General features: G+C 31.3%; 1 protein-coding gene across 1 annotated transcript in view; it reads left to right on the top strand.

Moving 5' to 3' along the window:
• The first annotated feature begins 408 nt into the window (after positions 1-408).
• Positions 409-15374, top strand: part of LOC118195786 (neuroligin-4, X-linked-like) — a 291903-nt gene continuing 276937 nt past the window's right edge. Inside the window, exon 1 of the mRNA XM_035367112.2 lies at positions 409-580. Within this exon, the coding sequence (XP_035223003.2) occupies positions 460-580 (121 nt within the window). The 5' untranslated portion in view covers positions 409-459. The remainder of the gene's footprint in view (positions 581-15374) is intronic.

Consider the following 15374-nt stretch of genomic DNA (forward strand, 5'->3'; position numbering starts at 1 on the left):
AAAGCGAGCAATGGCAACAGTTTACGAAACATTTTTATCTCCAGCGCGTCGAACTGTGTATCGGAAATTCTAAAGAAATGCTCATTTTATTGAACTAAATTTTATTGTTTAAGTGCAAAGAACATGATATTTAATAAATAAAGGTAACACACAAAACATTGAGAAAACGCTCCTTTGGACGTAATTTAAAATCTGAAACATTTCAGAAATTTTTGTGGTGTTTTTTAACTATTATTTTTAAATGTTCTTTTTTTGGCTATGAAACAAAAATTCATTAAAAAGCCGTATTGAAGTCAGATTTAAAATACCTTCTTAAGATATATCGAAAAATGGTTTCCAAAGAAAATGATAATTTGCTTAAAGTATTAGTGGTTACATATTAATAATACATCTTTTCTCAATATTAAGTTTCATTTCATTTCCTTTGCAGTGGGAAGACAGCCGCTGAAATTACCAGTTATGGTTTTCATTCATGGAGAATCCTACGAATGGAACGCCGGAAATCCTTACGACGGTCGGGTGTTATCAAGCTATGGGAACGTCATTATAGTCACCATCAACTACAGGCTTGGCGTTCTTGGTAAGTAATGCACAATAAACTATGAACATTCAGAATATTATTGTAGCCTTATAGCAAGTATTTTTAAAAAGATCGAGTCCAGACTGAAAAGAATAAAAATTTGTTTTCTTTACTAAAAAATCATTACAGAAAAAAAAGCTCGTTGAAAACATTTTAATGATTGGATACAAAGTGATTTTTAGCAAAATATTATTTTGGTGCTAATATTATTAGAAATGTGATACTGTTCTATTCGTTTTTCAGCAGTAATTTCAATTGCGGTAAAAATAAAAAAATCGTAATAAATTTGCTATATTTAAATTCGCAAGCTTATTTTCTGGATTCTGAAATTTATTGTAAAGCTTTTTTGTTACCTTTCCTGTTCTGGTATTTTACTTCGTCCACAGAGAGTTGTTTCAGTTTTTCTATTTAAGCATGTACTTTAATTATAAAGTAGTTATAATTTTTTTAGATAGTAGAACATTTAGAAACTGAATGACAACCTAAATTTCCTTTGTAATTTGCATCTTGCATCGAAGCTCGATATTTAATTTCAGTGCTTACGAAAAGTAAATAAAAACCTGTAGCTCCTATGAGTGCGTTATCAAGTTTGTTTTTCAGCCACAATTCACTAGTGACATCAGCGAAAGTAAAATACGGATTTCAGGAAATAGAGGGGGAGATGCTCCTTGCTGTCTGTTATACCATTACTCATACCTTTTCCATCAGCGTCTTCTTAAATAATGGCTAACAATGCGTTTTACTACACAATGTCGAGATGAAAAGGAGAAGTTTAGCATAATTTAAAATCTGGCTAACTGAATTTAAAAACTAGAAATGAAAGCCATAAAAGTTTTAAAGCATTAACCTGATCAGTTTCAAACTACAAGTATCAGAACTTCATTATTGTAGACACTTGCACATTCTTGCTATACTTGTAAGTTTTCGTAGATGAAAAAGATGTTCTTGCATATTAATGAAATAAACAATATGCAGAGAAATTTATTCATTCGAAAAAATATGCTTCCTCCCTTTATGTTTTCCGTCACAATATAATAATTTTTATGATATTAACTTAAAATTTTCCCTATTTTTTAAAATTGGGCAAAAAATGCAATCTTAATTTGGCGTTCTAAACTAAATTAATGTTATTTTTTACCTAATTTTAATAAACTGATGTGTTTCTCTGTAATTTTTCGTCGAGCGTACTAAATGCTGCTTCTCAGTTTGTCACCTATCATCATTATAAGGACCCACCAGCGGAGCGGCCGAGCGGTAAAAGCCGCTGAACACTGGTAGTTCGTTCCGGGGTTCGAGTCCCGGCGAACGGGCTGGCTGCATGGGCGTTTTCGTGGTTTTCCCCATATGTAACGTGGATACGAGCCAGTTTCCCTTAAAAAGACCTCCACGGGGCATCACTCCCTTTCCGTGTAGTGCCTAAGGGCGGAGCACGTAATAAATAAATAAAATAAATATCATTATTATAAGATATTTAATGCCAAATGAGAATGTGGTATTCATAGGACCGCATATGCTTGTGTGTACAAATTCAAGTAAATCGGGATATAAGGTTAACCTAAGCTGCTTGGATTTTATACAGGTTGCAAAAACCTTATTTTATTCTAACCAATTATTTTTAGTTCGGCTTTCCTTTCAATCCTGGTTTCAGTTTCTTGCCAGAATGTACATTTTAATGACGTAGTATGCAACATTTAAGTATGTTCAGAAGCAGTATTTAAGCTGCAGTTTCAAGAATTCGTAAAGAAGACTAGTTCCGAGTTTATACTGCGGTGTTTGAAATTAGCTCTCTTGTTGGTGTCAGACACCCTTCAAATTATATTGATATTCTAGGCGCGGCTTTGCTGTATGCAGCCAATTTAACGGTTTATATAACTAATGAGCCAGTCGTTAGCTATTTTAATTTATTGTGATTTTACATTTTTTTATTTGTTGTTCAAATGAGTTTAGCCAAACGTTGTGGTCAATTGTGAGTGCCCAGTGCGTGCATGTTGTTGCTTTAGTTCAAATAAAAAGCTTACCTAAACCTTCTTCTATAAGTATCTGCTCTTCAAAGATATAACGAGAATTCGCTACTTTGTCTTCTATGTAGGGTCTACAATTTATGTTTGCAAAAGGACATACACTCTTATAAGGCTCCGCAAATTAAAATACATTATTACGCTCGGGATACTGTATCATTTAGACCTTTAGACACCGTGCCATCATTTGAAATGCAATGTTTTAAATCTAGACGATTTAAAGCCAGATTTTGTAATCATACTTACAGTTTGAAATTTAACAGTGTTTGAGTATTACCAACATCCGGTCCATTTTATTTTATAGCGTGTAAGGCAATGTTGAATTTAACTTCGCTTAAACTTCGACAAGCTTGTTTTGTTTCTTAAACACTTAGGGTACAGTCTGAGTTTAATACTGCTTTCTGGTTTTATGTTTAACATTTAATTTAAATTGGAAAAGTGTTCTGAATAACTCGAAAGTAACGGAACTGCCTTTCTCTTAAACTCTTCACCTACTGTGTTTCTTTAACCACCAAACTGATGTGCCAATAAATATCTTTTATTTTAAAACTTTACTTTGAATTGCGATACCTTTAGTTAGTAGGCAGACGAGACGATACGTCGTCTAACAGTCTGTATGATTATATTGAAGTGATAAGGTAATTTAAAGTAAGATAATAATAGTATAAACACGTACATAGTTATTTCTGAGATAGGTACTACGTTGCATTACTAAGTTGAAATTAAATTAAAAGTTTGCTTTAGAATGTATTTTTCTTTTAGTACTATTATTCATTTTAGTACTCCTAGTACTATTATTTAGTTCACTGCGCTGATTCAAAGCTGGGTCGCTCTGTATTCTAAGTGAGAAATTAAAAAGTAGTTACCCTAATTTAAATAGTCAATTAACCAATAAAATTAGTGCTTCGTGTCTTGTCATAGAAATAATAATACGATTCTGGCTGGTTCCAAGCAGAGGTAGAGGCGTCAGTTCTAGAAAATAATCAAAACACGCGTTCTTCTGCTTAGTAATCGGGGAAATAACGGTGTTTACGTCAGGCTCCTTGCATTTCACCAAGTAAGCCCAATCAGCTGCCCAATCTTCAACATCAGGACTGTCGAGTAGTGCTTGTAGGCCATGCAGTACAGGGAACTCAGACATGGCACCAAAACCGAGAACGTTTAAGTATCACAGATTTGAAGGCGCTGGAGCCGTAATACTGACATTTTCAGAAATGGTTCCATGATTGAGTTTATTATCTTCAGTTACACGGAAATAGAAAATATAGATTTCCAGAATGAAATTAGGGAATTCCATGTCATTTTTAGGCAAAATGTAAAAAATACTTAAAAGTACACAATTAATATAACCAGTTCCTTAATAATGCTTAATGATGCACAGTAATATCAGAATTAAGATCCGCAAAAAAGGTAAATTTGGACACTATCTTTCATCATCCTGAAATGAATTCAAAGTTTATGTTAATTTTAAATGTCATTTTATTCTTCAATATATATGTGATAAAAACAAAGTCAGAAGTAACTGAAGAGCAGGAAGAGGAATTTTCATGCGTAGAAGAGATGATCCACCATGAATAGGAAAGTTGGAGGCGAATGCAGATTAAATCTTCAGTTTTATTTTCGGCAACATGTTGCGGCTACACACAAGTTGGCACATTAAATGCGCCTGTTCCAAAAGACTTACATTTTTGATAATTTTGTAGCAAGAAAGCAGAGAAAACAAACGGCAGTGTAGCTAGGCCAAGGCGTGGAAAGCAAGTGTGTAATGTTCAGAAAGAAATCCTAAGTCAGACTGAGTTAGTTTTGGTTCTCAAAGCATTCTGATTCGATGGTTAATACTGCTGTAAAATTATTATTGGCTGTTAAGAGTTTTAGTTCCGTTTACATCATCAGAATTATGTAAGAGTCATACGGCATGGATTTTTCTGGAAATGACGCAGTGCAGAGAGGGGTTACTATTTTTAGAATGAGAAGGAAAATTAATTTACGCTGCTAATTTAATCTTTTACATATACTTTTTCTTACATTATATATATATATATGTTTCTTAACTATTCAAATTCTCATATTAACATACCACTCCTTTTGATTTTGTGTATTTCTTATCCCCTACCTATATAGATAGCGAAACACCAATTAGGTAATTGAAGAGTTGGGGCAACTTGCCCTTGAAAAGATATGTCTCCTTGGTTACAGCCGAAAACATCGCGCACGAAAACGTCGTGAAGAAAACAATGCAAAGCGAAAACGTCGTGGTACAAAACATCTTGGGAAAAAAGAAAGCAAAGAGATAACATCGCAGTTCTAAAAGATCGTGGTACAAAATACCGTCGTAGAAAATAAAGCGGTTCAAAAACTTCGCAGTTTGAAAACATCGTCGTCAAAAATATCGTGGTAAAAAAACAAAGCAGCTACAAATCGTCGCTTAACGGAACATCTCGTACACATCTTCTTTTTTCTAAACATTTTTAGGCTGCATGTTTCATGATTGTGAGTAAAACTTCATTTTTAATTTATTAATGACCTTTGTAAATTAACTATGTAAATTTAACATTCTGTTAAATTCTGTAAGTTGCATTAGTTTTCTACTCATATTCAGTTTTTAAATGCTTAAGTTTCCTTCTTACGTTTCCATAAAAATTTATTAGTTCATTCAAAAATATAAAAGTAAAAATATCAAATATCCCTCTTTCCTTCTTGCGCTCCCAAATTATTATGCGAAAATGCATTTACAGCTTTTAACATTAAGTATTCATGTATTTCTACACGAATACTTAATGTTTTAATTAGATAAATCATGAAGTAAATGCATTTTTGATTAAATCAATCAGATTAAAACCTGAAAAACGCACTTGTTTGATGTTATCGCCCTGCGATGATATGTAGGTACTTTATTTTTTACCACGATATTTTCGACGACGATGATTTTAAACTATGAAGTTTTTGAACCGCTTTATTTTTTCGATGGCGATATTTTGTGCCACTATGTTTTCTCTTTGCTTTTCTTTTTTCCCATGATGTTTTGTATCACGAGGGTTTCACCTTGCGTTGTTTTCTTCGCCACATTTTCGTCCGCGATATTTTCGTTGGACACCGTCTCCTGCCTGCTCAATAATTATTCATTTTATGCAAATTAAAATGTGTTTTAAAATGTTTTAAATGCTTTTAAGCTAAAAGTTTAGGATTGTATTATTTTTTCATGTATTTACGTGCTTGTACTTCATTTACTTATGTTGTCCGAATTTAATGATATTGCAAATTAGTTCGCAGTAATAGGTATTCAGTTTACTTTGTTTGCAGCTGAATATGTATAATTTAAAATTTTAATTTATTTATATGAATGAGATTATAATATTTCATTTATTAAATTCATATATATATATCGTCTATTCAAGATAAAAATTATATAAATCATAATTAAAATTGAAACTTTCGTTAACCTCGTAATTCCCCCTCTCTAAAAATCGTAATAATAACTTTTTTGGACTGTGTCATTTCTAGATCGGCCCAACTTGTATGGCTTCCGCAACTCTGATGATGTAGCTAACTCGGAACCTGAACTCAAATTTCGAGAACTCAAACCTTTTAATCTAAACCCAAACCTTTTCTTGGTGAGCCTCCATATTGGATAATAGCGCGCTTTTTAGCGTCAGCTCTCCTGCAGTCAAGATTTTACTTCGCTCCTTTTATTTGTCGTGCTACTAACTCCGCCATTATCTAACATGTAGGATGCGTATTGCCCCTCATGATCATGTGTGATGGAAAATGTGTTTTTAATATTTAGTTCATATCCACCAATAAAAGTTAAGTTCAATTCGGCCACGTCTTTCTACAAGGCTCTCCTTCGAGTGTCATCTCTCTAAAGTAGGCTTTCCCAGGATGTAATGCAAACAACCACAGTCAGTCTGTTTCAGCTTACTCTAAGTTATCGTATTGCACACACTCAGACGCATATATACGGGGGAAAATTTGAAATGGTTCTTTAGATTCTAAAGATCTCCCAAAAAGGCTCTTTTAATGTTAAATATGGCTTATTATTAGAGATTATCGATAAGTATTGCAGTTGGAAGAGGCAGTAAATTTCACCAGCCCCATGCCTATAGATCTATAATCTTTAGATATAGAGTATGATAGTAGAAGAATATGCACTTGGACTGACTAGGGAACGTTGTATATCTTTTGTGTCTCTAAAATGTTAAAAAATGTGTAATGTATTTCTACACGAATACTTAATGTTTTGTTTATTAAGTAAATCATGAATTAAATGCATTTTTGATTAAATCAAACAGATTAAAATAAAAAGTTATAGTATTCTTAAGACCTGCATTTATAGCTTTTAAATAAACATTTTGTTAATTAATAACATATATATTAATTATGAAAGAATAATACCTTACGTTTCTCTAAAATCTTATAGTCCCGAATGAAAGTTGAAACAACGCATTAAAGTGAAAGCATGCAAAATCTTGCTTCGAGACTAACAGACCTTTGGGATAAAAAGTGTGTCTGTAGCTTTCAAGTGTAACCCCATGCATTTCCTCAAAATATTTAAAAACTTTTGCGTAAAAAGAAGGTAAATTCAAGCTATTTGTTATTGATTTATTGCCTAATAAATTACATTGAATTCTTGTAACTGAAATCCACTTAATTTAGAATCTTTCAGTTATTAAATCTAAAATCAATTTGAATTTAACATAATGGTTTCTAAAAATGACTCGCATGAGAATCATTTTTGCGACCTGCTATATTTAATAGCCCACCAGCGGCCGAGCGGTAAAGTCGCTGAACACTGGTAGTTCGGTCCGAGGTTCGAATCCCGCGAACGGGCTGGCTTCGTGGTTTTCCCCATGTGTAACGTGTATACGAGCCAGTTTCCCTTAGAAAGTCCTCCACGAAAGGCATCTCTTCCCTTAGGCAGATAGCCCTAGTGTGCTTTGCCGTATCTCAATACACACACACATACACGCTATATTTAATAAAATAAACACAAATTTATATTTGAATAAGAGTTTGATTAAAAATTTTAAATATTCAAAAATCTTTTTCCTATCATTTTTCGAATAGTGCATTCCATTTTCAATCGTTTATTTCTCATTCAGATTCTTTTAGTAGAGGAAATTATCTAGGATTAAATTATTTTCTTTCTAGAATTCGTAAATCCTACGGAAACGTTGCTTATATACCGTATAATTTATTTTTACTAAGCGTACTCAGTTAAATTGCTTTCATTAATCAACTAAAATTTTCCGCTAAATTTTAATCAGGTTTTTAAAAATTATTTTCAACTCGTCTGTGGAATTACTTTCCCTGTTTTGTTAATTAATCGCAATTCATTATTCTGCATTTTCATTTCCTTTCTTCTTTATTCGGAATAACTTCGGAATAATAAACGGTAGTGTTTACTTCCAGATATAAGTCTCTTACGTTTAATTCATAACTGAAGAAACGTAAATTAATCAGAAATTGTAAAAAAGTGGAATTTTTAATTAGTGAGTCTTAATAAACTTTCTTTCTGTTTGATGAAAGTTGTTACTGAAGTTATTAAGTGTCGAGGATGAACCGCTAATCTTGGTTTTGCACTAATTATAAACGCGAAAGTATATGTCTGCCATAATAGCCAGAACTCTAATTTCTCTAATTTGAAAAGGGAAGCAAAAATACATAATAGAAAAAAACATTGACAGTGTATTATCAGTTTTCATTTTTCGTAGATTATAAGCTTCGTGAAATGCATTTTAAAGCAAATTTGAAATACGTAATTCTTTCTTACCTTATTAATTAACAACTTTAATTATATTTCTAGCACACCTGAGTTCTTGTAAGAAGTTTTTACAATTGATTGATGTAAAGCATATTTTGTATTTGTTGGTTTTAATTATTTTAAATTTAATCAAAACTAAATAATACAAAACCTAGAAGGGAAATGTTATATAAAAGATGGGTAGAGTAGTAATCTTATGCCAATATCAATTCTCACGATTATTTTCGTGAATTTTAGGCGACTTTCAAAATTTCGTGGGAATTAAAATTTCTCACTAATGTCGAATAAATAAATTTCAGATTTTGTTTCTGCTAGCTTTTTAAACTTCTGTTAAATCTCTTATTTTTCACATTTAAATGATTTTAGTATGATATTGATTTACGTCTCAACAACTTTAGTAAGATTTCCATTTATATTTAAAAAATTTTATTAATTATATGTAATTAAGAAATGCTAAATAATTTACATTTGTTTATTATTTAGTTTTATGATTTGTAACACTTTAGTTTTATGATTTGTCTTTAAACGAACAGTGTCTGTGAATGATTTTTTGAATGAAAACTATTAAGTAAATTCTTTGATGGTCTCAACTAAGCACAGTATTCCTCACATTTTACTTAAAGAAAATATCCTAAAATTGTGAAAATAAAATATCTATTCCGCATACCTATTTAAATAGATAGAAAATCAAGAAATACATGGAAATATTATGTCCCCTGTAAAGAATACAAATATTGTTTGCAGAATGCAGTGTACAAATATTAGGACAAATATTTGGCTTTAATTCGGCAGTTAACCCTTTATTTCTGTACTTGAATAGTTTTACTTTTAATCATTTTAAGCAATTTCAAACACTCATCCATCCCCCCTACCCTCAAAGAAATCGTGAAAAAAGAAGAAAAATATTGGATTAATATTATTACGTACTACCAGTTAATGTTAGAGCTTATTCTAAAATTTATCTTTGGTAATAATAAACTTGAGTTTTATTATAGCTCCAAAACTACTATTAAATTAATACCCAGCATTGAGGATGTATTTGTTGGCATTACTTCTCATGATAATGTACCTCTCAAAGGATGTTCTAACGGTACAGAGCGTCAGCTTTCCTCTAGTATGTATCTATGGCCATTTTCCTACTTTGTAAGCATATCGGGATTTTTACTATTTCTCTTATCAGCTGTGGCTTTTATCCGAAAAAAGTTCAATAACTTTTTGGAAAGTCTTCACGCAGAAACAGACAACAATAGGACTACTGATCTGTTCTTTCCGAACACTAACGGCCTGAGGTCAACTTTAGTTGGTACTTTTAGTTCTGTCGCTGTACCCTATCGGCTGTACAGAACTATATCTCCTTGTTGTAACCCACAGATATAAATATGGAAGAAAACTTGAATGTATTTATTCAAGGAATGTATCCTCCTCACATATTAACTACTATATTAAGACGTAACATATATTGATGGAAAACGAGATAAAAAGTCAACATCCACATATTCACTGACACAGTTCTTCCCCTCCCGACATCCATGCTTATAACCCTATCCACACTTATAACTTTCCTTTGGTTATATAACTCCGCATAAGTTGTATAACTGCTCAGAATTTAAGTTTCAGGCACTGTTTATTTCATTTCATTGTTATATCGCAGAAACTCCGTTCATATATCTTATATAATATCAGTTTTTTTATGTGTCAGATATATATATATATATTCCTAATTCGGAATTTATGATACGTTTATTAAATTCATGCACTATAGTCAGTATTTTTTTTAATGCTGGAGACATAAAATATGAGAAATGCCCTCTCCGGGATTCGAATTTGGACCTCTTGAATACGCGCCCAGTGTGCTACCGTTACACAAAAATGGCATGCTAGGTGATGGGAGAAAAAACCTAATACACTTCTCACTTTTAAACGGCGACTGGAGATTACGGGACCCAGTTGCCACATCCTGGTGGGGACGTGTCCCCCAATCTCTTAATATGGGCGCCACTGTAGAATTATTAGGTTATTTTGAAGCAGGAGTACATGGAAAATGAGCAATCCTCTCATCAGGATTCGACCCTGCACCTCTCAAACACGCGCCGAGTGTCCTACCGTTACACCACGAAGGTATGCCGAAAGGAGATAGTAAACACTAAAATTTTTTCGCTCGGTTTAAGTTAAAGTTGCTTTAAGTTGTTTAAACAATTTTCTGCATCAGTATAAATATATATTGCATTTTAATGCAAAATGTTTCTACTATGTAGTTTCCTCTAAAGTTCTGCCATGTTATAATTGTAGTGGTAGTTTAAATTTGAATAATACTATAACGTCTGTTTTAATTATCTTTAACTGCATCATTATTTTCGATACCGAGCTTTCAAAAACTATTTTCAAATTTAAATTGTATTTTAAATTCTGATAGGCAGGATTTTCAAAAGGATAACTAATAGATAATATTTCTGTAAGTATTGATCTCAAATACGTGTTTCAAATCTCATATACGTATTGATTCGTATTAATTATATGTATCGTAACTTGTACACTGCGAAAAAAAAAAAGGGGAGGACAGTTCTCCCCCCTTTTTTTCCCCTTTCTACTGGGCCGATTGACGAAATTCAAATTGCGTTTTCCATGTTTCGAAACAGCGACTTCGGATATACATTAGACTTATATATATCATTGTTCTATATAGGTATCTTGACATAAAATCGGACTTTTTCTGAAATGAAATGCCAATTACTTTCCTTTCCTATTTTTTTTTTTTTTTTTTTTTTTTTTTTTTTTTTTTAATATTTCGATTCTACATCTGAAATTATGCCAAACTTCCAAGTGTATAAAATTCACAGGAATAGTTTTTAAAAAATAGCTCCTAAAATTTTAGCTCCTCAATGTTAATTCAAATTTGGTATGTATTTATTTAATGTCTCTTTTTTTATTACACTTGTTTGATTCCTTCTTCCACAGTCGGAACGGTAGGTTCATTTCAAATAAAATTGACCCATTTTTTATGATTTATTTTGAAAATTTGTATTTTTAAATAATAACTGTTTTAAATTTTGGGAAAATATTTTGTCTTACAACCAAAAAAGGTTTACCATCATCTTAAAGTATGTGTATTTCTAAGTATACCTGCAAAAATTATAGGTTTTTATTCAAAATTACCAAAGATATACGTGAATTTATATATTGGTTGCGTTTTGAAATTTAGCATATTTGCTGAAAGCGATAATAACATCTAATGTGGTTTACACAGTTTTTTAAATTATTTGAAAGTAGGAACGATGTGACTTCCTTTCTGCTCATGCACAATGTAAAAAGGTAGGAACGATGTGACTTTTTTTCCGCTCCTGCACAATGGAAGGGAAAGTAAAATAGGTTGCCATATATTCAGAAGTTCACCAAGTGAGTTATTCTTCGCGTAAACTCAAAAAACCGCCAAATTAAATTTTTGAATTTCTCCGTAAATTTCGAACCAAATTTTACAACATTTAATATTTAGGCATAATTTGAGTCATAGAATCAAAAATTGGGAAAAAAATTGTTTGTTATTTCAGAAAAAAGCCTATTTTGTGGCAAAATACTTGTGTTAGAACAATGCTATATATAAATCTAATATATATCCTAAGTAGCGCTTTCGAGACATAAAAACCGATTTGAATTTCGTCAATCGGGCTAGTAGAACGGGATATATAGTACTGTCCTTTTTTTTTTTTTTTTTCACAGTGTACCTTTCAACCCTCTTTCAATTCCATAGATCAGATATTTAGATAATTGTAGATATCACATTAGGATTATTTAAAAATGTTCATTTATAAGCAAGTTCAAGCAGAAATACTAGTAACAAGTCAAGCTTGACACTTCACTTCACTTTTACTAAATGAAATCTTCCCCATATTCACTGGCAGGCCATTTGGTTGACTAGGATTCTCCTTAAACATCATTTCTAACATCATTTCTAATATTTCCGCAGTAATGAGAAATTCTATGTGACATTAGACATTAAGTGCATCAATCCACATATGATTTCAAGTAATTTGATTCAAAATTATTCTATGAAATGGATTTTTTTTTGCATAATTTTCCTCGATTTGATATTTATTACAAAATAAAATAAATGAACAGAATGTTCTTTTGTCAAGTGCTTTTCGAGTACTCCATAGACAAACTCGGCGCAAGTAAGAAGAAACACGATTTCTCCCTACAGTTTTCTCCAATTCATTTTCCTGTATTATTTACCAAATTTTTCGCACTAGTTTTTCCTAATAATTGCAGTTATTTTTAACTTGCAAAGCAATTCATGCTGTTGATCTTCATATAGTGCTCAGATAATAAACTTGATGACCTTCGCTAATTACAATAAAGGAGTACATATTATTTTTTGTTTTGATATGAATATAATTTTTTTTCTGATGATAAGGAATGAAAACAATAAATATATAAACACATTAAAAGCATAAAGTGATAAATAATTTAATTAAGCAAACATACTATAGAAAGTTTTCTTTTTATCCATAATTTTCTGAAGATTAAATAAAATTCGTGACATTTATAATTATCCGATAATAAATCAACCCACAATGGGAAAATGCGGTATTTAAATAAAGAGCTTACGGAAAATTAAATTATCTTTTAATAAATTAGTTAAATACGCTTTTTCCAGATGTTTTTTTAATTACTTGTAAGCTGGATACAGAAAGTCGATAACCGTTTCATCATAAAGTAAATATTCCATGCATATTCAATAACATTATTTATTATCTTGATACTTGTTTCTTGTTATTCACGTCAAAATGTTTTTTTTTTTTCAAAAAATGTGAATTAGTTTTATTTTTTTTAATACGTTAATAAACCTGCTGCTTACTAATTCTGAGTATTCGTGAAATTTTAGAAGAATGCAATTCTTTTAGATTCCTTACATTATATAAAAATAAAATTAATGTTATTTTTGACAAATTAAAAATGTAAAATTTCACACCTTTTATATTAAATGAATGACACATAGTATTCAAGTTAATAAGCAACTTATTAAATTGACTATAAGAGAGATTTTCACTGTTGAACGTGTTTTACTAGGAAAAAAGAAGGCTTTCATATAATAGTCAGTCACATATATATGCTAGAAAATCATCCAAGGCATCCTTGTAATTTAATTTCTATAAGCTTTTCCGTATTCCCTTAAATAAGCAACATATACGGTTTGATGTGCTAAAAGTGTTCTAGAAGAAATATAATTAATAAATATTTTAAAACTAAATTTTATCCTAAAATGGTGATGTTTTGCTTTCTTTTTTATCGTAATAAACATAATCGTTAAAAGATTAATTTTATCTTGGTATATGTCTTCTAATATGTTATCTCTTGCTATAAATGGTTAGGAGTTTTAAGAAATTTTCTTAAACATCAAGGAAAAATAGTTTTTCAAATCATATTAAACTCTTCTTAAAGAGTAGATCAATGAGCGGATGAAAGATTTTGGATCTAAACAGCAGATTAAAGATATCGACTGCATAATATCATAAGAAAAGTATTATAGCGTATGAATATCATATACGAGTTCACATTACCTTGCGCTATAACTCTAAATTTTTATAAAAGTCATCAATTAATTATAAACTATGACGAAGTGATATGTTACTAAATTTTAAATTAAAGATCAAATTAATAAAAAAGTGGGTAGTTATTTTAAAATCATTACGCTGCCTTGTGCTATCTAGCAGAAAATGTTAATAATTTAAAGGAAAATTTAAGAAATTTTTAGGCAAAATTAGCAGTAATTTTCAGAATTAACAACAGGCTAGACCAACTGACTGATTAATCCCGTAGTAGCGTAAAATAACGAAAACGAACGGGAAGCCAGAAAATTAAAGACTAAAACTACTAAACATTTCTTATCTCAAAACCATGATTTTTCTAATGTTCATTTCTTTACATAAATTTCCATTCTTAAATAACATTCACTAAAATTTCCTAATATGAATGTTTGCCATTTTCGCAATATATAGAAATAGGTTGAGAATTTTGTTTGATCATCCGGTAAGTGTTGAGGAGCACATACTACACAACTATTTTCCTAGGTGGGGGGGGGAGCGGTATTATGGAACTACAGGAAGAAAAAATACATCCAAGATGAACCGAAAAGGAATTCTGTCAAGAGAATATCTTCTTGCAGTTAGAAACACATCTGGCGATTGTGACAATTAGATTTACACGTAAGTGAGTAACACATGACGCTTCTACACGTCTGCACCTCACCTAGTCAATGCCAGGGACACGATATAAATTGTATGTGCTTCCGCTTCTGATGGAATCGTGTATCGCGTTGCTGAAGGAAAGCAAAAGTAAAGTGATGATGGCAATGTATAAGATTAATTACAGGGCTTCAGAGTACAGCGAAAAGTGAGTGCGTTTTATTACTTACTGTATACGGCTATAGGTTTCACGATCAGAAATCCAGTGGTTGATTTCTGCAAATGACATTTTCTGCAAAGAAAAATACTAAAAATTCGGTTGCATTTCCAGTAATTTATTTTAGGTTACCGCAGATGTTTCTACTGTCAATAATATATTTGCAGTCTCGAAAACTGTCTTTAAAAACTGCATAAAACCTGAATATCATAAGCGTTTCGCTAAGATGATCAGCCTTACCAGTAGCCTGGTATTTTAACTCGAGTTTGAATCCTAGCAAATGGGATGTCTGTATAGCTGTTTTTGACATTTGTAAGTTGAATACGAGTCAATTTTCCTTAGGAAACCCTCCACGAAGCATTCCTCCCCTTAGACAGAGAGTAATAATGCTCTTGCAATATTCAAATAACCTAATATAATTACGGAAATAATCTTTTAAAATTGTGTCAATCATAAGAATAGCCGTAATTTCTTCAATAGATTTTGTTACTATTTCGAATAATATAAAGATTTTCTGATTATATCCCGAAAATATTAGCAGACATTAAAAATCCTAAGAGTGAAATTTCAGTTAACCCAAATATAACAATAAAGATGGAAATTCAGAAATAACAATGAC

Source organism: Stegodyphus dumicola, chromosome 3, assembly GCF_044657685.1.
Source record: "Stegodyphus dumicola isolate Sdum_Otavi_A_Nest chromosome 3, ASM4465768v1".
NCBI lineage: Eukaryota > Metazoa > Arthropoda > Arachnida > Araneae > Eresidae > Stegodyphus > Stegodyphus dumicola.